Source organism: Python bivittatus, unplaced genomic scaffold (assembly GCF_059951505.1).
Source record: "Python bivittatus isolate LINGU-HERP-01145 unplaced genomic scaffold, Pbiv_v1 ctg000180_np1212, whole genome shotgun sequence".
In the NCBI taxonomy this organism is placed as follows: Eukaryota; Metazoa; Chordata; class Lepidosauria; order Squamata; family Pythonidae; genus Python; species Python bivittatus.
Genome location: NW_028277047.1, coordinates 2,572,501 through 2,593,844, shown reverse-complemented (window position 1 = coordinate 2,593,844; position 21,344 = coordinate 2,572,501). Strand labels below are relative to the sequence as shown.

The 21,344-nt window shown below is 49.8% G+C and overlaps 2 protein-coding genes across 3 annotated transcripts in view; one reads left to right on the top strand and one right to left on the bottom strand.

Annotated features, from left to right (window-relative positions):
- The first annotated feature begins 735 nt into the window (after positions 1–735).
- On the top strand, positions 736–11,180 carry SHE (Src homology 2 domain containing E). Its single transcript, XM_088137237.1, has 7 exons — positions 736–921; positions 1,347–2,265; positions 2,777–2,903; positions 6,232–6,486; positions 6,954–7,128; positions 7,740–7,859; positions 8,792–11,180. The coding sequence occupies exons 2-7, from the start codon at positions 1,780–1,782 to the stop codon at positions 8,982–8,984; spliced, it is 1,356 nt and encodes a 451-aa protein (XP_087993363.1). The 5' UTR covers positions 736–921; positions 1,347–1,779; the 3' UTR covers positions 8,985–11,180.
- Positions 11,181–17,507: 6,327 nt separating this feature from the next.
- Positions 17,508–21,344, bottom strand: part of IL6R (interleukin 6 receptor) — an 18,106-nt gene continuing 14,269 nt past the window's right edge. Inside the window, exon 10 of one of the 2 annotated variants that reach the window (XM_088137235.1) lies at positions 17,508–20,863. In XM_088137235.1, the coding sequence (XP_087993361.1) occupies positions 20,623–20,863 (241 nt within the window). In that variant the 3' untranslated portion in view covers positions 17,508–20,622. The remainder of the gene's footprint in view (positions 20,864–21,344) is intronic. The other variant, XM_088137236.1, reaches the window with a different exon arrangement.

Sequence of the window (21,344 nt, the reverse complement as noted above, 5' to 3'; positions counted from 1 at the left end):
GTTGGGGGGAGATGGGCGGGGGACAAATTTAATTAACTAATTAATTAATTAATAAAATATACACGCACACACTGTATATTATACACATAGTCTGTGCATATATACACTGTATATAACGTGTGGACGTCTTTATGCATTAGACAGGTAGGAATGTGTATTATACACGTGTGTGCGCGCGCGTAGGCAATGTACGTGTGCATGTCTTTATGTATGCATTAGATAGGCATGAACGTGCGCGTGTACTGGGCTGCGAGGCTTCAGGCGGCCGCCAGGGGGAGCCCCGAGGCCCGGAAAAGCAGCGCCTTGCCGCCCCCTGGCGGCCGCCCGAAGGCCTGCAGCCCAGATCTGCGGTTCGTGTGAACCGCCGACCCTGAAAAATCGCGAACAAACAGAACGGAAGGGAATGAAATAATCTCCTGTAATTGTTTTAGCATCCCATGGCTGGGGGGGAGTCTTTCTGGGGGGGCTCTTTCTTCGACCACCTCTATTAATAGATGCAATTCCTGTTCCTCTGAATTTCTCTCCTTTCTTCCTCCTCCTCCTCCTCCTCCTCTTCTTCTTCTCCTCCCCCCCCCCCCCAGGTAAGGCTTGCATTTTAACAAAAGCGTCCAAATGCCATGGAAATAGTTGATGGACTTTTCTTCCTGAACGCCCCCCCAAAAAAGCATTTCGCTCAGCGCGTAAAGTTGTTCTTTCTTTGCAAAGTTTCCGATTGCCCCGTTGCACCGCGGCAGCCCGCGCGCGCGCGCGTGCCCCCCCCCTGCGCGCCCCCTCCCCCTGTCCGGGCTCCCCCGAGCCGCCCCCTCCGGATCTGGGCGGGGAGGCTGCCCGCTCGGCTCCCTTCCCCGGGCAGCGGCCGCGCAAGCGAGAGCAGCGCCCGCCGGCCGCGCGAAGAGAAGCCTTGCACCGGATCGCGCGGGGGCAAGTAACTTGCAGCTGGAGGAGGGCGCCCCCCGGCTGGGGAAGGAGGGTGGGGCCCCTTGGGCGGGCAGCCCCCCATGCAGAGGGTCGCTCCCTCGCACAGGCGCCCCTCCCATCTCCCCTGCTTTGGCGAGCCAAGGGGGTGTCCTGATGCACCTCTCTGGTTGGGGAGGGGAGAAAGACCCTTTTTGCCCTCCCCACTAGGGGAGAGAGGCCCCCTCCCCGGTGAAGCTTGCTAAACGTAGGAGAAATCTGAACATCTGGAAGAAAGTCTGGGTTGGAAAAGTGGGATTCGGTTTAGCTGGGGGGGGCTACCTAAATCTAATCCTACTATTCCAGCCGGGCCCCCCCAGGGCTCTTTGATCTCTCCCCTTCTCACCTCCCCAGGTTTTCCAATGACCCCCCTGTTGGTTTCTCCGTTGCAGATTCCAACTCAACCCTCCCTGGAAGATCCCGCAGATCCCTTGCCCGGGGCTTGCCCACCTAGGGCGACGCGAGCCGCCTTCGAAAATGTAGCTGCGGAAAAGAGCCTGACGCCCGCCCGGGATCCCCCTTAGCGCCTTTTGTATTCAGTCAGAGGCAGGAGGTCGCCTGGGGGGGCAACAAAAGGCGAGGGGGTCCTCCTGGATTTCATAGTCTGGGGAATGCGTTTCGTAGCCCCCTCGCCTTCTCCTTCTGCAACCGCGGCCAAGTTTCCCGGCTGGGGCAGAGGACGGTGTGAAATTGGCCGGGGGCCCCTTCCCCAAGCGCCCCCCAAAACCTTGGCCAGTCTTGGGGGGGGTTCCTCGTCTTCCTGTCGGGCTACGGCCCCTTTGGCCCTTCTCGCAGCCCCGTGGCCCCCCGGCCTGTTTGGCTTCCATGGCAGCCAAGTGGTTCAAGGAATTCCCCGCCAACCTGAAAACCGTCTCGGATCGCCCCAAGCCGGGCAGTGCCCACCACCTTGGCAAGCCGAGCAGCGCCTCCCGCAAAAGCTTCGGCTCGCCCGAGGCGAGCACGGCTTCGTTGCCCGGGAAGAACCGGAAAAATTCGGCCACCGAGCTGGGCAGCGCCAGGACCCTGCTGGTGCCGGGGAGAGAAGGTGGGAATAGCCGCCTGTCCCGAGACAACCTCCAGGGCCTTTTGCAGGCCGCCGCAGGGAAAATGCGCAAGAATTCCCGAGTGGAAGGGGCCCCGTCGGAGGATCCGGCCTGGGGGCCCCCCAAAGGCAACCCCACCTGCGGGACCTACATCAACCGCCTCATCAGAGTCAACGCCCAGGAGAAAAACGGGAAAAACTTTGCCGGAACGGCTCCGAATCCCAGCCCGGTCCCACCGTCCGAACTGGAAAAACCGAAGCAGGAAACGGTAAGGGTCGAATTGCAGTTTCTGGGGTGAGAAAGGTTGGGGGGGTAACTTGGGGGGGTTGCATTTTCTTGAGTGACCGTTGACGGATTCTCGAGCAACCAGCTTAATTAATCCAGTTAATCTGAAGTTTAAAAACTTGGGGTTCTCTTCTCTCATTTGGAAGGAAGGCCTGCACGACCCAGCGAATCCGCTTTTTAAAAAATTTATCCGCTGCTCGCTTTCTCAAGCTAAACTATGCTGGTCTTTGATGGGAATAAAATTGGATGTGGTCAAGCCAGCCGCAAAAGATGAAATTAACCCGGGAAAAATACAGTGTACTGTATTTTAATCAGGACTGTCGGCTTGCGAAGCTCGAAACGGATCTGGATGGCAAAGCTCCCGACCGGAAGAGCGTCTGGGTCCAAAAGTTGGCATGGAAGTTTTTTTCCTTGGGGGAGTTTAATCCTGTAGACGCTCAGACAGAAATCCCTGTGAATTTCATCCGCTGATGATCATTTTATCATTTGGGAAGGTGATCATTTTGGAAGATTACGCCGATCCTTACGACGCCAAGCAGACCAAGGGCCAAAGAGATGCTGAAAGGTTGGAAGAGAATGACGGTTACATGGAACCTTACGATGCGCAGCAGATGATAACCGGTAAACGTGGTTTGGTTTCGGAAGGGTTGGGGAGAATAAGGGCCTCTTTTAAACTCTGCCCCTTCGTCCCCAAAAGGGTCAGATACACGAGGAAAACAGCAGAGAAGAACATCGTCTTGAGATGTTAGACTACCTCCCCCTTGCATTCAGACATACAAAGCCTGGTTTGCTTAACCATGGTTTGTTAGGTTCACACAAACTCCCAAGCTACCGCTGACAGATCCCTGCGGTTTTGTCTTTGTGCAGGATGTTAAATCAACACCCAGCAAACCACGTTATGGTTTAAATCTGGGTGGGGCTCGACAGACTTGGACGGCTTTGTTTTCAGTTTCAAAGGAAATCACGCTTAAGGAGGGGGGAAATAAACCATCATCCCCCCCCTCTTGTTCCCCATTGGGACGGTTAGCAAATCAACAATTTCTTCCAAAGTTTGGAGGTTGTAGGAAGCGTACGAGAATCGGAGGGGAAAGGGGGTCATGCTGGACGGTGGCTAGACCTGTTGAACTGCCCTGGGCAGGGGGAAATCTGTTGCGCCGTGCAGCTAAACAGGGGAACTCACTGCCACTAGACGTGGCAAGGGTCATGACTTTCAACTGGGCAATGCAACCGATCCATGGGGATGACTGATCATTATGAATCTCTATTTTCTCCAATATCCATTCCAATACGGTTACTCTAAATTTCTAGAATTTATCCCCATCTTAAGCCTTTCAGTGACCCAGGGAATCCGCTTCTGCTCCTGCCCCATAAGACTGGCACAGGATTTACCATTCTCCTCGCATTTCAAGCCATCCTGCTGGGGATATTTGGCCTGGAATCGTCAGAAAATCCGAAATTCCCGAGCGGGATGCCTTGAAACGGGAGGAGAATGGTAAATAGCCACTTTGTAATTGTCATTTTGTAAATTTAAAATGGCACAAAATGGTCCTTTTGCAAGTGGTAAATTGCAGTTTTCAGCCTGGGATTGCACCCTGCCAACATGGAAGTCACTTGGGGGAGGAGGAATTGCATTTGGAATATGGCGGCCTGTCCGAAGGGTCAAGCGGTGTTATTTCGGCCCGAGGCAAAAAGGGCCATAGGAGAAAGGAGACAAAGTCAGAGCAGGAAGTTTGTTCTGTTTCCTTCCTCTCTGCTCAAAGAGATAAAGCAAAAAAAAAAAAAATCTTCTCTTTCTCTCTTTCTTTGTTGGGGGGGAACAGCAGCTGCATTTCCCAGGCACCCCCTCCAATGAGGAGTGATTTTGCAGTAAGAAAATAGGAAATTGGGCACCGGAAAAGACTGCAAACTTTTAATCCCAAAGCATCGAGAAGGTTAGGTTAGGAATCTAAGCTAAGATTCCCCCAAATGCAGAGATTTTGCTCTGCGTTCTTCCAAGAGGGAGCCTAGAATAAAGATAAAAAACCATTATTTGGAAGAAAAATGTTGAATGATTGCACTGTCCAGACGCAGCCAAGCTGAAATTAGAAAACTTCCCAAAGCTTACGTGCCTTTTCCCTGGAGGGGAAAGCTGTGGGTTAGCAATTTCCGGTTATCGTCTTTTGCACAACAGCCTTGCAAAGTAGGACTGGAGTGGAGCAGCGGGGGGGGGGCGTTGTCAAACCTCATTGATTTTGCAACTGAAATCACATTTTAGAGTAGAAAACGGCCTGCTCTGCTGTCCAGCCCCTGAGTGGATAATACCCCAGAATATTGGGGAAATGCATGGAGAAAATCTATCTACGTAGTCGCTAAGAGTCGGCCACGACTTCATGGCCCGTCATCGATCCCTACTGGAAAATAACTGGCCAGGATTCCTCTGCTTTTTCCAATCCGGGGCACTCTGTACGTGCTTAGTGGCACCTTCTTGGACACGCCCTCCCTCCACCCCCAAACTTGAACCACGTCCTGGCCTTCGCTTTTCCCCTCTTCTTTTTACGTGATGGTAAGAGACGGAGACGGTCTTTCCAGATATCCGAGGGTCTAATTTAGTTTTCCGCCCTCGGCTGCCTCGAAAAGCTGCAACAATACAGCGTGAGCACAAAGCCGGGGCGCCGACCGACAAACTGGAAGTTTGCCTGAGTTAATTGGACTCCCACATCCCCACCCAGAGCTGAGACAGTTGTACAGAATAACAGGAAATTTTAGCGCCGGAAGCTGGAATAAAGCAGGGCATTGTTGGCTGGGCGGAGGGAAACGTGGATAGGAGGGAGAGTCAAATCCAAGATTTTCACGGCGTTTCTGCCCCCGTTGACCCTCCTGCGTCGATCCAGCCTTGCCCCCCGGCTTGTGACGGGGTTTCTGAACACGCGCAGAGTGCCCCTGCGGCCCTGCAAAGCGAGCAGCGGCAGGACGAGCCCGTTTTGGAAAGTCTGGCAAAACCAAGACGCAAAGTAGATTTTTCAGCCTCCGGTTCTCCTCCGGAGACGTATTTGGGCGCAGAAAAACGGGGTTTCCAAATAGGTCCGTTTGGGATGCTGGTGAGCAAAGGGGTAAATAAAATGTCGATGTCCCGCAAGCACGAGGCGGGGAGACTCAGAGGTGCCCGCCGACGGTTTGGAAAAGCGTATCTATAGCCCAAAGCATCAAATCGGGGGGAGTTGTGTCGGGGAAGACCACGCTCCAAAAATGCACGCTACGGGAAATTCCGTGCCTTGAGGTTTTTTTGCACGGATTCGGTTAAAAAAAGAACGCCGACGGTGCAGCAAACCGGTTTGCCTGCTGAAGATAGAAATGTGGAAGAGGAAACCCTATATATTTCAAAGACACCCCCCAACCACACCCCCCCCCATGCACAGAACAGGGTAGCAAAGACACGCCATAAAAAGATGGCCAGCTTGACATCTTTGGTCAGAGAAAAGTCATTAACTATGTTTAATGTGGATTGGGAAGCCCTGATGGACTGTTTGTGTGAAACAGAAAAAACTGAATTTATGATTTTGGAGGATTAGAAGAAAATGGAATATAGGAAAAGTGAAATCATGCTGTAACCAGAGAGCAGTGTTTCTCAACCTTGGCAGTTTTCAGATGGGTGGACTTCAACTCCCAGAATTCCCCAGCCAGCTTGCTGGCTGGGGAATTCTGGGAGTTGAAGTCCACCCATCTGAAAGTTGCCAAGGTTGAGAAACACTGCCATAGAGTAAAATAATTTACACTTATAACTGCTGTAAAGAAAATCAGAAGCTACTTTATATTTTCTTTCTTTTTTCTGCACTTCGTCTTTCCCTTCTCTCTTTCCTTCTTTCTTTTCTTTATTCTAAACATTAGTTTCTGTTCATTTTATCTTTGTTTACAATTTTAATAAAGTTATATTTTTTAAAAAAACCCTCCGACACACCATTTCCGCTTGCAGAAATCCGGAGACGGGGCTCCAAAGACCCCTTTGGGGGGAAAACGGTCCTGCTTCTGGATGAACCAGGATCCAAGGGAGACGCGGCTGTCAAAGTCCCAGCGGCAAAACCCCTGCAGCTTTACGATACCCCTTACGAGCCGGCCGAGACGGGCTCCAGGTTCGAGATCCGCCTCCCTTCGAACGACGAGCGGCCGCCGGCAGAGTACGAACAGCCCTGGGAGTGGAAGAAGGACCAGATTGTTAAAGTTCTGTCAGGTAGGAAGACAAAGCCTGGAATTGGGGCGCGAGGGATTGTCTTGGACCAAACGGAGGTTTGGTTGCTCGCCCGCGGTGAGCGGAGGCTTTCCTACAGGCGATCGGTTTTAAAAATGAAAGTAGGGAAGAGAAATCTGGAGTGACACTTCATGAAGTCTAACTTTGGATGTAAAGAGATGCTGAAATTCTGCCTTCTGCCCTCCAGAAGGATAAAGGTGGTTCCAATGCCCAGTTGCTTGTGCTTGGGACCTAAGCAGCCTTCGTGTTTCTGCACAGCCGTGTCTAACTGGGGAATCTCAGCTTGTTCATAGCCTGAGACATCCAGATGTGAACAAACCACCTTGGCTTCACATCCTGGCTTGTTTCCAGAGGAGCAAGCCCAGAGCCTAGTTTTGACAGCCTTTAACCTGGTGGGAGCCAGGTTTTCGCGGCCCCAATCTTTGCGCGTCCTTCCTTTCTCCTTCCAGTGCAGTTTGAGGGATCGGACAAGCCCGTGCCAGCCGCTGAGATGGTGGCCTCACCGCCGCAGCCCCACCCCTGCCCGAGAAGCTGGCCGTCTAAGATGGTGAAGTCCCCCGCGGGCATCGAACCGGGCATGGACGGAGAGCGGGTGGATTCTGCCCTCATCCTGGAGAAACAGCCGTAAGCCGCCCAGGGTCGGGCCTAGCATCCTTGGGGCTTCCTGAGCGCTCGCAAGGTTCATTCTACCTATTCTTCCCCTTTCGAGGCAAGCTGCTAGTCCTCATTGGGTGGGAGAGCTCTTCAAGAAGTGGGGCGTAAGAGAGTTGGGCTGGCTGTTCTGGGAAACTGTAAACTGGGTTTGAAGATGGACTCATCATGGGCAGGGGCTGTAGCAGGGAGCAAGCCGATCAAGAGCACCATGGCACATTTTCCCCCCTTTTCCCTCTGTTTCGCGCTCAGATTTCCTTTCCCATTCCTGCTTCGTTCTCTCCTGACCGGCAATTGAGAAGGAAGGGGAAGATCCCTCTTAACCTGCCATTTTTTGGGGGGTGGAAATTTTGGGATTAAGCCCGGGGCCACATCCAGCCCAGGAGTGGCCCGTCGCTTGCCTCCACACCAAAGAAAAACCTAGGGCTTTTGAAGGGCTTGCTGGAGGGGTTGAGACATCTGTTCCCAGAATCCCCCAGCCAGCCAAACCTCTGCTGAGAATTCTGGGAGCTTTGAGGACCCCCCCCCCGAAGAGGGTGGGCAGGATGACCATCCTAGGAGATCACCTTTGCCCTTCCCTGCAGTTGGTTCCACGGCTCCATCACCCGAGCCGAGGCAGAGAGCCGGCTGCAGCCGTGCCCGGAGGCGGGCTACCTCGTGCGCACCAGCGAGATGGGCCCCAGCAAGTACTCCATCGCCCTCAAGTGAGTGAGCAAAGGGCCGGCTTGGCTCAGGGACAGGGTCTGGGAAGCTGGGAATTGGTGTGCGTTGGCCGGGGCAAGGGACGACGGGCGACCTTCTTCCTGCAAGTCCAGCTCACTTTCCACGCGCTGCACATTTTCCTTCTCCCTCCTTCCTCTTTTATTGGGGGCAGCTACAGAAGGAAAAAAGACCCCCCCACACACATCTTTGCACCCTTCCACCCCTTTGCCTTTTCCAGCCCTGACTCCTCTCCCTGTCCCTGGCTCCAAACCGGGGCTGCCGGCTGGGTGCGACCAGGTTTCCTTCCTCAGGATGCTGAACTTTGAAACAATCAGGGAAAGAAAAATGGAGGGGGGGGGATTGACAATTTGAAGCTCAGCTAGTAGGCTGGGAAGCCAACACAAAACAGTTGGCCCAGCTCTGATTCTCTCCTTCCCTCTTTCGATTCGGGGGCGCCCGTTCTGGATTCATCCCCTCCCCTAGCAACCCTTTCCCCCAGCTTGAAAATAAATAAAAGGAACCGATTTCCACCTGCTTTGAAAAGAAAGGATTAAGGGCCCATGGTGGTCAATCTTTCCCCAAGTTAACAAAACCCACCTACCCTGTGCCACCATGCCTGGGGTGCTGTTTATCTGGCCAGCAAGGGAGAGAACCATTAGAGGCTGAAATGGAACCGTCATTAAAGGAACCGTCGTTAAACCATCTTTAAGATCCCAAAGCTGGGGGTGTGTGAAAATCCATAGGTTTTCCTTGGGAACGAAAAGAGTGTTCTTGTCTTGGTTGGGCAGGATTCTGGAGAAGGGAGCAGATACAAGGATGTGCCCCCCCCAAAGCACCCCAAAATACAACCTGGAAGGATGGATAGAGAAACTGGGCAATCCCAGGACAGTTTTCACAAACGTTCTTGTGTTTTCGCCCCCTTCCTGCCTCCCAGGACAAGCCAGGGATGCGTTCACATCATCGTGGCCCAAACCAAGGATCACAAATACACTTTGGACCAAGCCGGCGGCCTCTTCAACAGCGTCCCCGAAGTGGTGGGCCATTATTCCTCCGAAAAACTCCCCTTCAAAGGAGCCGAACATATGACTCTGCGCTATCCGGTCTCTCTTCCGAGCAAGATTCCCTAGTCTCCGCATTTGGGGGGGCTGTGCCGACTGGAGGAACGCTGCGGAAACCGGACAAAGGGGGCGGCGGATGGGGAGTCCGCCCCACGCTGTACCTCCGCTTCACCTGGAAACCTAGACCCACCTTCCTGACTTCCTTTCCTCGCGTGCCCGAGCGTAGAAGGGGGCTCCCGTCGGCCCACGTTGTACATTACTTCCGTTCTCCAGCAAGACTCGGTGCGCCCCGTTTGATATTACGGGAATCTTGCCACCCTCGAACGTTACTAAATTCTTGGGGAAGGGGGGGGACAAAGGCAGGAGGCGAGCCCCTTCCCCCTTTGCCGGAGGCTGAATTAGCAGGAACAGATGGAGCAAAACCCCTACCTATCGGCGGCTGCCTGAAACCAACACCGATTCTTTCCCGAGCCAGATCCTCGGAGTTTTCTTTAGCAAGATTGATGGAAGGGACGGCGTTTCGAGAATTCCAGCGACTCCGCTCGTCCCCCTTAAAAGCAAGACGTCTCCGCGTGCGCCAGACTGGGGAGGCTTCGATTTTCTTTCTAACAGCTTTGTTAGGAAGGCAGGTCTCTTCGCTGATCACGGGATAAACTTTGTTCCAAGTTTCTCCTGAATCTTTATGAGTCTGGGAACCCGCTCGTAGACCCCCTGGTCTTTGGAGAGCCCTGCCCTAGATTCGAGAGCATTCATTCTGTAGAAGATGGTTCAAAACTTTCCCATTCGCTGCTGCCTGCGTATAGGCTAAGGACAGAGGCCCCACTATTATATGATTCCTGTCCTTAGAAGGGAAACGAGCAGGAATAAGACCCCCAGGTTCCCCATGATGACAGATGAGTCCTGCTTCCTGGTGGGAGTTCCTCGCATCCGAGAAACTCTTTCTCCACCTTGGCAACTTTAAGAGGGGTGGACTTCAGCTCCCAGAATTCCCCAGCCAGCATGCATTAAGAGGGGTGGGCTTCAACTCCCAGAATTCCCCAGCCAGCATGCTTTAAGAGAGAAAAGAGGGCGACCGTTGGTGACGCTCCCTAGCAAAAAGATGGCGTGTTTCCACTGGGCCGACCAAGTGTGAACCCACTTAATCTGCCGGGGAAAAGAAACAACCAAATTTCACTTTTCTGGACGTAAAATAAAAACGCTAAAGTGTTTTGGCTTGTTTTCTAGTCTCCTGTCCCCAGTCCGTGATAGGCATTAAATGAATTATAGCTAGCATGGCACAGTTGCATTTCAGCGTTCCAGGGTTTAGACGCCCAATGCCATTTCTCTCTCTCTCTCTTTATTTTATTTTAATTTAATTTAATTTAATTTTTTTTTTTTGGCCAAAATGGCATTGCTGGGCACAAGGTGAGGAATTGGAGGCACTAGAGAAGTTGGACATTGTGGGGAGAAGGAAGGAGAAAGCCCCAAAGGGAGGCAGAATAGAAACATGGTGGCGTTTGGAGAAACGGGAGGGCACGGTGCAACGTTTTCTTGCAAGTCCTGCCTACGTTGGATCCGATTCCTTCATCGGGGCTTCTCCGCTGATTTTTGGGAAAGGGTAAATTCAGGGTGCCGAGGGACTTCACAGTCCACTTCCATCTGCTGTCCTGGCATTGTCTGTTTCCTCGCCAAAAGCTCGGGGATCTCCTGGTGGTCTCCCATCCCCGTCGAAAGCAGATCTGGCCCTGCTTGCCTTTTCAGGGCCAACGGTGGTAAGGAGAGCCCCACAAATTAGAAAAGAGATTTCAGAAGACAATGTACCACCATCAGATCCTTTCTCTCTGCATTTTACGGGGTTCCCCCTTCCGCCACGACCCGAGTTGTAACTTTGGGGTAAGATGCAAGTGCGCAAAGGAGGCTCTGGGATTTTGCACTCCTTTCTGAAAAGCCCCCCTCCGTCCTTGGGTTTCCAAAGGTGGGACTCCCCCCCTTTAAAATTATTAATGAATTTGTGCAGCCTTTGGGAATCAAGGATTTCACTGGGGTTCTGCAAGGGACGCCCCTCCGCTTTAGTCATCAACATTTCATCTAAGTTTCGCAGGGATTTTCAAAAAACCGCGGCCCAATGCAGGGGGAATTAAGAGCACAGCCCAAAAGGGTCCAGAGGGTGGTCCCTTAACCTTTTTTTCTCTCAGGACCCCTTCCCACCTTTAAAAATTACGGAGGATCCCCAAAGAGCTTTAGCTTGGGTGATATTTATCGGCAGTTACTGTATTAAAAATGAAAATTTCGCCTCCACGGCTGCGTCTCGTGATGGTTCGATGGGTTTTTAATACTGTATTATTTTTCAACAGAGGCTGGCAAACCCTTCTGATTTCTTTTTTATTATTATTATTTATATGTAATCAGAATTTTTACATAGAATGAAAGGCTAATCCAAAGAAAAAGGGAATGAGAGAGGAAGGAAGAAGGGAAGGGGAGGGAAGGGAGGGAGGGAGGGAGGGAGGAAGGAAGGAAGGAGAAAGGGAAGGGGGGACTGAGAAAGAAAAAGAAAGAAAGAGAAAGAAAGAAAGAAAGAAAGAAAGAAAGAAAGAAAGAAAGAAAGAAAGAAAGAAAGAAAGAAAGCAGGCAGGCAGGCAGGCAAGGAAGGAAGGAAGGAAGGAAGGAAGGAAGGAGAAAGGGAAGGGGGGACTGAGAAAGAGAAAGAAAGAAAGAAAGAAAGAAAGAAAGAAAGAAAGAAAGAAAGAAAGAAAGAAAGAAAGAAAGTTTAGAAATATATGAATCACTTCTGACCATCTTTCAACAGATAATTGCAATCTTACCCCCCCCCAGATGCTACACAAATCCCTTCAACCCCTCATTTAACCCACATCTTTCTTCATCTTCAGATCCACGAATCACCATTTCATTTCTTTCTTCTTCCGGCCAGCTTTCCAGGCACAAATCACTTTGATTTCGAGGACCCCCGAGAGGGTCTTGGGGGACCCCCAGGCGCCTCGGACCACCCTTGAAGAAACCCAGACGTCAGAGGTCTGACCCCCTGCCCCAACCCATCCTGGTTGCATCCTGGTTTAAAAAGGCAAGGGAGGACTCCGTTTCCTCTCTGAACCCAACCATGTTTGAGCTTAGTTTGCTGGTTGCTTCAGGGCTAAAAGTGGACGTGAGTCAGTCCGAACAAGGGATCGGCCCTGCGCGCCCCCCGCCCTCCCGGCTTCCTCTTCTCGCATGAACAAATCCCAGCATTGTTTCCACTTCCTTCCCCCCCCAAAAAAGACCCATTGCTTTTTTGACCAAGGTCGTGGCGCCGATCACGCGCCCCGATGGCTTTCGTGAGTTAGGGTTCTTCTGTTTCTCGGGGGCAGACTCTGAGTCACGGCTTGCTTGCGGCAACGGCTTCCCAGAATGCCTCTGGTGGACGCCTGGGGCATTGTGGGAAAGCACCTGAGCACTCACACATCCTGCGCCCCCCGCTGTGGCTCAGTTCTGCAACTTTCTCCTCGCTGTTCTCCTAGATTTCCGAAGTCGGAGGACACCCAAAATTGGCGTGTGCCGAATTCAGAGTTTGTCATAAAAGGGATAAAGGTGATTTTGAAAGAGTGTGGAATTTGGGGCACTTATTATGTGCAGAAATCAATCAATCAATCAATCAATCAATCTATCTATCTATCTATCTATCTATCTTCTATCTATCATCTATCTATCTATCTTCTATCTTCTATCTATCATCTATCTATCTTCTATCTATCATCTATCTATCTTCTATCTATCATCTATCTACCTATCTTCTATCTATCTATCTATCTATCTATCTATCTATCTATCTATCTACCTATCTTCTATCTATCATCTATCTATCTTCTATCTATCATCTATCTACCTATCTTCTATCTATCTATCTATCTATCTATCTATCTATCTATCTACCTATCTTCTATCTATCTATCTATCTATCTATCTATCTATCTATCTATCTACCTATCTTCTATCTATCTATCTATCTATCTATCTATCTATCTATCTATCTACCTATCTTCTATCTATCTATCTATCTATCTATCTACCTATCTTCTATCTATCTATCTATCTATCTATCTATCTATCTATCTATCTATCTATTTATCTATCTACCTATCTTCTATCTATCTATCTATCTATCTATCTATCTATCTATCTATCTACCTATCTTCTATCTATCTATCTATCTATCTATCTATCTACCTATCTTCTATCTATCTATCTATCTATCTATCTATCTATCTATCTATCTATCTATCTATCTATCTATCTATCTATCTATCTATCTATCTACCTATCTTCTATCTATCTATCTATCTATCTATCTATCTATCTATCTACCTATCTTCTATCTATCTATCTATCTATCTATCTATCTACCTATCTATCTACCTATCTATCTACCTATCTATCTATCTATCTACCTATCTTCTATCTATCTATCTATCTATCTATCTATCTATCTATCTATCTATCTATCTATCTATCTATCTACCTATCTTCTGTCTGTCTATCTATCTATATCTATCTATCTATCTATCTATCTATCTATCTATCTATCTATCTATCTTCTATCTATCTATCTATCTATCTATCTATCTATCTATCTATCTATCTATCTATCTATCTATCTTCAGGTAGAAAGCAAAACTATTCCATACAACAGAATTATTAACAGTTTCGATATTTGATTTAATAGCCCCCCAAAAAGGTGAAAAATCCTATCAATCATTTGGAGACTACATTTCTAAATCTCCAAAGCTGGGATCCTTATTCTAACCTAGAAAAGCGAAACTTTTGCAAAACAAGTTTTCAGCCCAAAACAGGAATCGAAAAACATCTTCGTAAATTGGACACTATAAAAATGGGACATTTTGCCTTTAAAATACACGGAACAAGAGGTATGTCTCGTTGGCCCTGATGGTTAAAGTTGAGGGTGAGGTGTGGAGCTTCTGGATCCAGGAGTAGTCTCTCTGAATCCCAGTCACTAGTTTGGTCACAGGGTGTAGCTTGGTTGAGCTTTAAAAGCTCTCCTGCCTGCACGGCTTCCCAGCAGCACCAGAATAGAGGAGAAGCGGTCACAATTAGTTGTGATGGGAGTGGAGCCTCCACGTTCAGCAGCAGGCTATCAGTTCCTCTTCTTTTCAAAGGCCAGAATTGAGCAAAAAGGGGGGAAAGCCTTACAAATAGAGCAACGCCGCCCCCGTGTGGCCAAACTGTAGAATGCAAACATGAATGAAAAACGAGGTAGTCTTAATAGGGCATACGGACAATGCCTAGCTGAGAAATCAAAAAGCAAAAATTGCTGAATCCAGAAGCCCCCTTGGGTGCCCCAAAATCATTTTAGATCTTTAAAGGTGTGGCGTAAATGTTGCTCTGTGATTAAGACAAAAGTCTGAGATTTTCTTCCCCCCTAAGCATTTGCATTTTACATCCCCTGCCCTGATCATTTGCAAAGTTGAGTGGCTCTATAAAATAAATTGTTTTTTTTTAATTCAGTGAAGTGTGGGGATTTGTAAGAGATTCCTTGCTTGTATTTTTTTTTAAACCCAATTCAAGCTTCATCAGTATTTGTCAAAAGAGATACCTGATCATCAACAGAAGGCTGCCAGAGAAACAGCGTCGGTCATTTCCCCATAAAATAATTTAAAAATTCAGGCCTCAGACAGGAAATAGCAATATGAAGCAGGAGCGGAAATCATTTTAAAATCTGAATTGAAGCCCTGGGGTCATGTTTTTCAACTTCCAGGGGTGGGCCCTGCAACTCCCAGAATTCCCTGCCAGCACTGCAGAGAATTCTGGGAGTGGAAGAGCCCTGAGGTGTGGAACTCCCAGAATTCCCTAGCCAGCTTGGCCATTGTTGAGAATTCTGCGAGTGTGAAGTCCACACCTCTGGAAATTGCCCGGTTAGAAAATGCTGACTTAGATCCGAACCCAGCCTATGCTGGTCTGTTCGACAAACTATGGCTTAGCATTATGCATGCACCCAACCCATTTATTGGATTTTTGACTCTGGACAGGCCTTGTCTTCCCTCTCCCATCAGAGAAGAACAAGAGAAGCGATTGGCTTTTGCAAACAAACAGGAAGTTTCGATGCAAACATTTTGCCTTTCATTTGTTGCATTTAAATTTCTGCAGAAACAATATATTTGGAAAGGGACGTGTGGCCCTTCAGTGCCAGGGGAATTAGGGCCTTAACCCGCACGTTAGAAACCTCACAAAAGTAAAATAAAAACAATTAAGTTGCGCAACCGCTTTCCCGCGTCCCTCCCCAAGATCTCCCAAATGTGCAAACATTTCTTCTTTTCTCTTTCATTTACTTCCTTTCTTCCTTTTTTTGCACTGCATGGCGTCACCCGCGGTCCGGCTCGGCCGTGGTGTGCCTCTTCAGAAATGTCACAAACGAGAATCGAGCTTTTGGGGGGGAAGTTGCGAATTGCGACACAGCACCGTGTCAGGGGAAGTTGACAAGCGTCTGGGTTCAGAGAGGAAGGGATGAGTGGACGAACTCCGAAACCCGGTTTAGGGAGGAAACCAGCATCAAAACAACTGACGTGGGGACGCGTTGGCAAGGAAGAAGCCCTAAAACAGTAAAATCCTGGATGGTTGAGCGTTCGGGGACCTTTGAGGGCATCAAGACGTAACCAGGCCACCGCTTCTCTCGCTCAAACACGGTTTCGCGCGGCGTTCAGCTGCCACGCAATTCAACACTGTGATTCTTGATTTCGATTCCTCTCTGCAATTTTGCCCCCTGGATAATAGAAGGGTCTCCCTCCTTTCTCTCTTGGAAAGGCAGATTTTCTGCTTTAATGGCGGGGAGGCAACTGGAAAAGCCTTGCCGGTCGGAGTCCAAAATCTGACACCATCTTTTGGTGGTTTTCCGGTTGGCGAGAAAAATCTCAGAGCGGGCTCGAAGTCCTCCTCTGCAAACCCAGAGACTTGATTGAGTGCTGAGGGGTGGTTTTTTTTCCCCCCCGGGACCTTTAACCAGGCAGTTTTAACCCCGGGGGAGCATTTGTCTGCCGCCAGATGCCGGCCGCAAGACAGATGGATCAAGATTAGCCTGGGAACCGAAAAGCAAGAACGCGATTCAACCGTGTTGCTGCCCCGGAGATGAATCAGACGAAGTCTGGGGGCCATCAAGGTTTCCTGTGGAATCAAGAGTGGCTTGCTGACGTGAAACGGATCGGGAACCTGATGAATTTGGAGGGGGTTTCACCACCACAAAGTCCTTGTGGGAAGAGTGGGTGGCAGGGGGGGAGAGGTCCAAAGGCAAAAATATCTAGAAATATGATTTCAAGTGATTTGACTGCCTTGTACAAAAAGGATCTCTTTCTCTAGCCCAGTGTTTCTCAACCTTGGCAACTTTAAGATGGGTGGACTTCAACTCCCAGAATTCCCCAGCCAGCTTGGCTGGCTGGGGAATTCTGGGAGTTGAAGTCCACCCATCTTAAAGTTGCCAAGGTTGAGAAACACTGCTCTAGCTGCTTTAAATACTAGGCTTAACTTTTTTACCTGGGGGGGGAAATAAGTGACCTTAAGGAATCCCCCTCCCTCCCTGTTAGGGGTGGGAAGAGATATTACGCATTGCAATGACTGCTGAAAAGCTAAATATTGCCACTTCTTTGATTTCCCACAATTCCCTGGCTCCAGGCATTGTGGGGATTTTCTTTTCCTTTATAGCATTTTGAAGGTGAATTTGGCAAGGGTCATCAACATGTTGTGCAGATCATCCATAGATCGCCCCTGTTCGGAAGGCCGGATTAGGATTTCTAAAAAAATAAATAAAGAGGTTTTTAGAACTTCTGTTCCAAACGTCTTTTAGGGAATTGCCAAAAAGATTAAAAAATTGGGCTGTGTTTACCCTAAAAGTTAGGTCAAAACAGAGGCAAAGATCTGGACAAAACACAAACCGGATTAGATCACATTAAACTGGCGCGCGAGTGAATTCAATTGCACGCCGTCAGTGTGCTCACACCTGCGTAGTCAATCATTAAATATCTTTCACATCAATCATGAAAAGCGACAACCGGCTGGTGATTTTGAGAAGACTTTTCCAGCAGTCTGGGGGGAGGGAGGAAACGTTATTCGTCCTTTCCAAAATGTTCCAATACGTGCCAACTGGCCGCAATCCATACCTCTAAATCAGTACGTGCCAACCGGGCGCAATTTTTTTGCCCTTATTTTGAGAGCGGGGAACGATGCCTCAATCGATGACCGCTATCGTTTGCATTTCAACTGGGCGTCCCTTCCCAAGACGGAGGACATTGAGGTTAAGGACGAAGGCCCAGAAAATGTTAGGGTTAGGTAAGGAAGAAGGTTTGCTCCCACACAAGCCCGAGGAGTTTTTCATCCCTCCTTCTCAGGATTGCACCCGCTTCCGCTCTTGCTGTTTATCACCAAAAAAAAAAAAAAAAAAAAAAATGGAGAAAACGGATAGATGGTTTCGCCACCACTCTCCTCTGAACCTGTCATGTTTCCCATCCCCTTCGGAAGATTGCCCAACTGTTTCCTTCCTCTCGAGCTCCCTTTCTCACGCTTCAGGGCAGCCCCCCCCCCCAAACCCAGAAAACAACATTTCATGCCACGTGGCCCAGGTACAAAAACAAGTGCATTTTATTAAATTAAGGGACAATCACACAGTCTCCAAAACCAACACCAGACAAAACATTTGGCTTCTCTCCTGCCCCAATCGGTGGCAAACAACGCCGTGGCTTGGCTTGGCTTTTCACCGCAGCCCAAATGCCCCCTCTGTCTAATGGCAGGGCTGGCCCTGCTGCCACAGAATCCAGCAGCTGTGTTGGCAGAGGGTTGGCACCGTTCCAAACAGGGCACCCCGGGTTTTCCTCCAAGGGGCCTTTCGCCCTCTTGCCTCGCAAGCCAAGCAGGGCCACAGACCGAGGACAGTTTTGCTAACTCGGATCGATGCAACCAACGAAATTCTACATTTCAGACAGTCCTCCTGAAAAGGTCTCCAGGCATCAGCCCCTTTTCTAAGATATTCTATTTCTTCCCATCCTTGTTTCTTTTTCCTCGGTGGACTAATCATCTTTAATCATCATGGGACGGCTTTGAAACTCTGCAAACTCGGTCTCGTGCATCCCTGTGGTAGTAGGGCTACCTGTCAGCCTTGCGAGGTAGTCCAGACGGGAAGCACGCCCAGGTGAACTCATCCTACTTTATTGTAAGGTGACATTAACAGAATCTTGCGAGTCTGAAAGTCCAGCTCTCCCCCGTCACCTTTACAGCCCAAGAAACTAGGAAGGGTCCCTTCTGAGACGCTTTCCACGTCCCCATTCCTTCTGAAGGCTCAGCTGCCTCTTATCCAACTGTGGCCTTGTCTGCGGCTCTTCCCCCTGTCTCCCAAGGTTTCCCACATACTGTTACACTACTCCAAAGTATCTCTTCTTGGAGGAATGGGACGAACTGGCTGGCCATAAGATACCCAGGTGTTCAGTTTATCCAACCCTCTTCTGAAAAACAAAATCAAATTTCTTATCCTAGATCAGTGTTTCTCAACCTCAGCCACTTTAAGATGTGTGGACTTCAACTTCCAGAATTCATGAGTGGCTAGGGAATTCTGGGCGTTGAAGTCCACACGTCTTAAAGTGGCTGAGGTTGAGAAACACTGAGCTCGATAATCCTTTTTTCCATCAACTGCGCTGGTCTCGTGAATACATTTAGTGGAGGGCCACAGCGTCTTTTTCCAACCGAGTCTCCACTGCATTTTGGGCAACTGCATTTCCCATTTTGGGCAACTGCATTTCCAGGGCCCAAAACTGTGCCGTTTGTCTCCGGGAACAGGCAGTGCGGCCTGGATTGCACAATGCTATGATGTGGCCACCCGTCTGGCGTCCAGGGACCAGGGAAGGGAAATGCGTGGGGGGTGGCCACAACCTGCAGCTTTGATTCAAAAACCACAGCCCCGTCTTTAGAAGCACACAGCCCGAAGCAGCACCCAAGAAAAAATGGAGCTTAAAGGACTTTTCCTAACGTGGTCATGATTCCTAAGCGAGCGAGATTTCTCGTCCGACTCGGTTGTAAGGACTTAAGAGCCCCCCTTCCCAAATTTCCGACAAGTCAACCAGCGACCCGGCACGGCTCGAAGAGGACCTTCAGCAACCTTTCGTCCCCTTTCCCATAAAGGAATGACTTCTCAGATGTAACTTTCTCAGACTTTGGGTCCCCCCGTTCATCTATTTCGGGGAGATTTTGGCGACAGGGGTCAACGTCCCCTTGGACCTACGAAGGGCAAGTGATCAACCCACGCTTAAAAAAGCAGAAAAACAGCCAAATAATGCCCGCGCTCTGACCTTTGGGAAAAAAAGCAAAGGAAAGAACATTTCACACACACACACACACACACACACACACACACTGAGCAGCTGTTTTGCACAACCAAGAGCAGCAGAAAACAACCCTGAAAAAAATTAAAAAGTTTCGTAACATAGAAGGCAGCCGGTTCTCTGTGACCCAACTATTTGAGCGGTAAATCCACCACTTTCTTCCTGCAATAAAGGGGGGACGGTTCACCCCCAATTCCACTGAGTACAGGGCTGACTTGCAAGGTACAAGAAGTGCACCCCCAATTCGTAACTCCGTGAGCAGAGCATCAGGGTCGGCACCATCACGCCAAGCACCCAGATTCCCGGTCTGGCACCACAGATCTAAAATATTTTTAGGAGACTTCTCTGCCAGGAACTTTAAAAATATACTGTTAAAACCCCAAAGGAAAAATAAGATTCCCGTTGTGTTAAAAGTACAGTAGAGTCTGAACCAGCAGATTCCCCTATTTCACGCTTCACATCTGTAAGCAAACCAGCTGTGTTGCGTGGATTCGAAGGCGGTTCAGCGTCTGTTCTTCCCGATCTTCACCTTTTGGAAACCTCTTTTTTTTTTTGCTGAAAAAGGCATAAAAACAGGCCTGAAATGACTTCCCCAAATTCAGGATAAACAGCATCCCCCCGCCCCCTGCATCCTCGAAGGGGGAAAATCAGACAAAAAGGCACCTTTTCAGGCAAAAAGGAATCCCTAAACTCCTGTTTTTTGGTGGGAAGGATGCCAAAGTCACAGACTGAGGTAGGGCAAGGCGAACAGCAAACGCGTTCGTTGGGATGATCTGCGTAAAAAATCCATGTTTTTAGGGAAACTCTGTCTTTTTAAAAGCAAGGAAAGTTTTTTGGGGGGGGGTTTGTCTGTGCATCCCCAATAAACGCGGACTGATGCAGAAACAGGATGGGACAGCTTTGCGAAAAAATAGGCGGAAACCCACAAGGTGTGGAAAATGGGTAACTGAGGAGGCCTCGAAACTGACAAGGTGAAACTGGCAGGATCAGGCTGAAAGTGACAACATCTGGAAAGCGAGCACGGTGGGCCACGGAGGGGGGCTCCCTCGGCCTGGAAACCATCATCCACCACACTAGCGACCTCACATTTACCGTCTTCTGCAGCCTCGAGGCGACACGTCCTCCAAAAATGGCCAGAAAGAGGTCAGCTTTGGATGTCTCCCACGTTCCCCCTCTTTGAAGACCCCCGTCTCCAATCCGGTCCGTGAAAGGCAGGGGCGCTTCCAGACGCCTCGACCGCTCTGAGGTCTTGGGGAGAAATGCTCTGCAATGATGCTCGAAGAGGTCTCTCTGCAGGGCGGTGGGTCACCCACGTCTCGTGGAGGCCAACCATCGTGTGGCACCGTGAGGGTCTGGCCCATGGCCCTTTACTTGGGCAATAAGAAATAGTCCGCGTTGGAGACATCGTAAGGGCTGTGGTCTGGGGTGCGTGGGCTGTCGATCGAGCTCTCGCTGAAGGGCGAGGTGGGCGAGGGGAGGAGGGGGGAGGTGCTCATGGGAGGCTCCGGAGACAAAGGCGTCAAGGAGTAGGACGGCACGGGGTTGGGTTTGATTTCTCCAAACGGCAGGATCCCCCACTTCTTCCTGTACCTGGAATACCAACACCACCTGTCAGGAACAAGGCATCGTGATGTGGGGGCTGCATCCGGCACGCCCCCAGCTTGGAAAAGGACCTGCCCTTTCTCCAGAGAGTGGAAGACAGCGAGTCTGCAAGGAGGATTGGGACTGGATCCCGAAGAAGCTTCCCGCCTGGCTTCTTCGTCAGAAGTGGGGGTTGGCAACTGGCAGACCTGATGCTCTGGCCAGCCCTCGGTGAGAGGACCCGCCTTTGGATGGGGAGGGAGAGGAAGAGAAAGGATGAGAAAGGAAAGGGCGGTGTGGAGTGAGATGAGTGAGATGATGAGAGGAGAGGAGAGGAGAGGAGAGGATGAGATGGAAGGAAGGAAGGAAGGAAGGAAGGAAGGAAGGAAGGAAGGAAGGAAGGAAGGAAGGAAGGAAGGAAGGAAGGAAGGAAGGAAGGAAGGAAGGAAGGAAGGAAGGGAAGGGAAGGGAAGGGAAGGGAAGGGAAGGGAAGGGAAGGGAAGGGAAG

Bases quoted from the DNA above. Each gene is read 5' to 3' on its own strand.
- SHE (XM_088137237.1), top strand. From the start codon at position 1,780: ATGGCAGCCAAGTGGTTCAAGGAATTCCCCGCCAACCTGAAAACCGTC. The intron at 2,266-2,776 runs GTAAGGGTCGAA...TCATTTGGGAAG, and splicing joins AAAAACCGAAGCAGGAAACG to GTGATCATTTTGGAAGATTA. The intron at 7,129-7,739 runs GTAAGCCGCCCA...CCTTCCCTGCAG, and splicing joins CTCATCCTGGAGAAACAGCC to TTGGTTCCACGGCTCCATCA.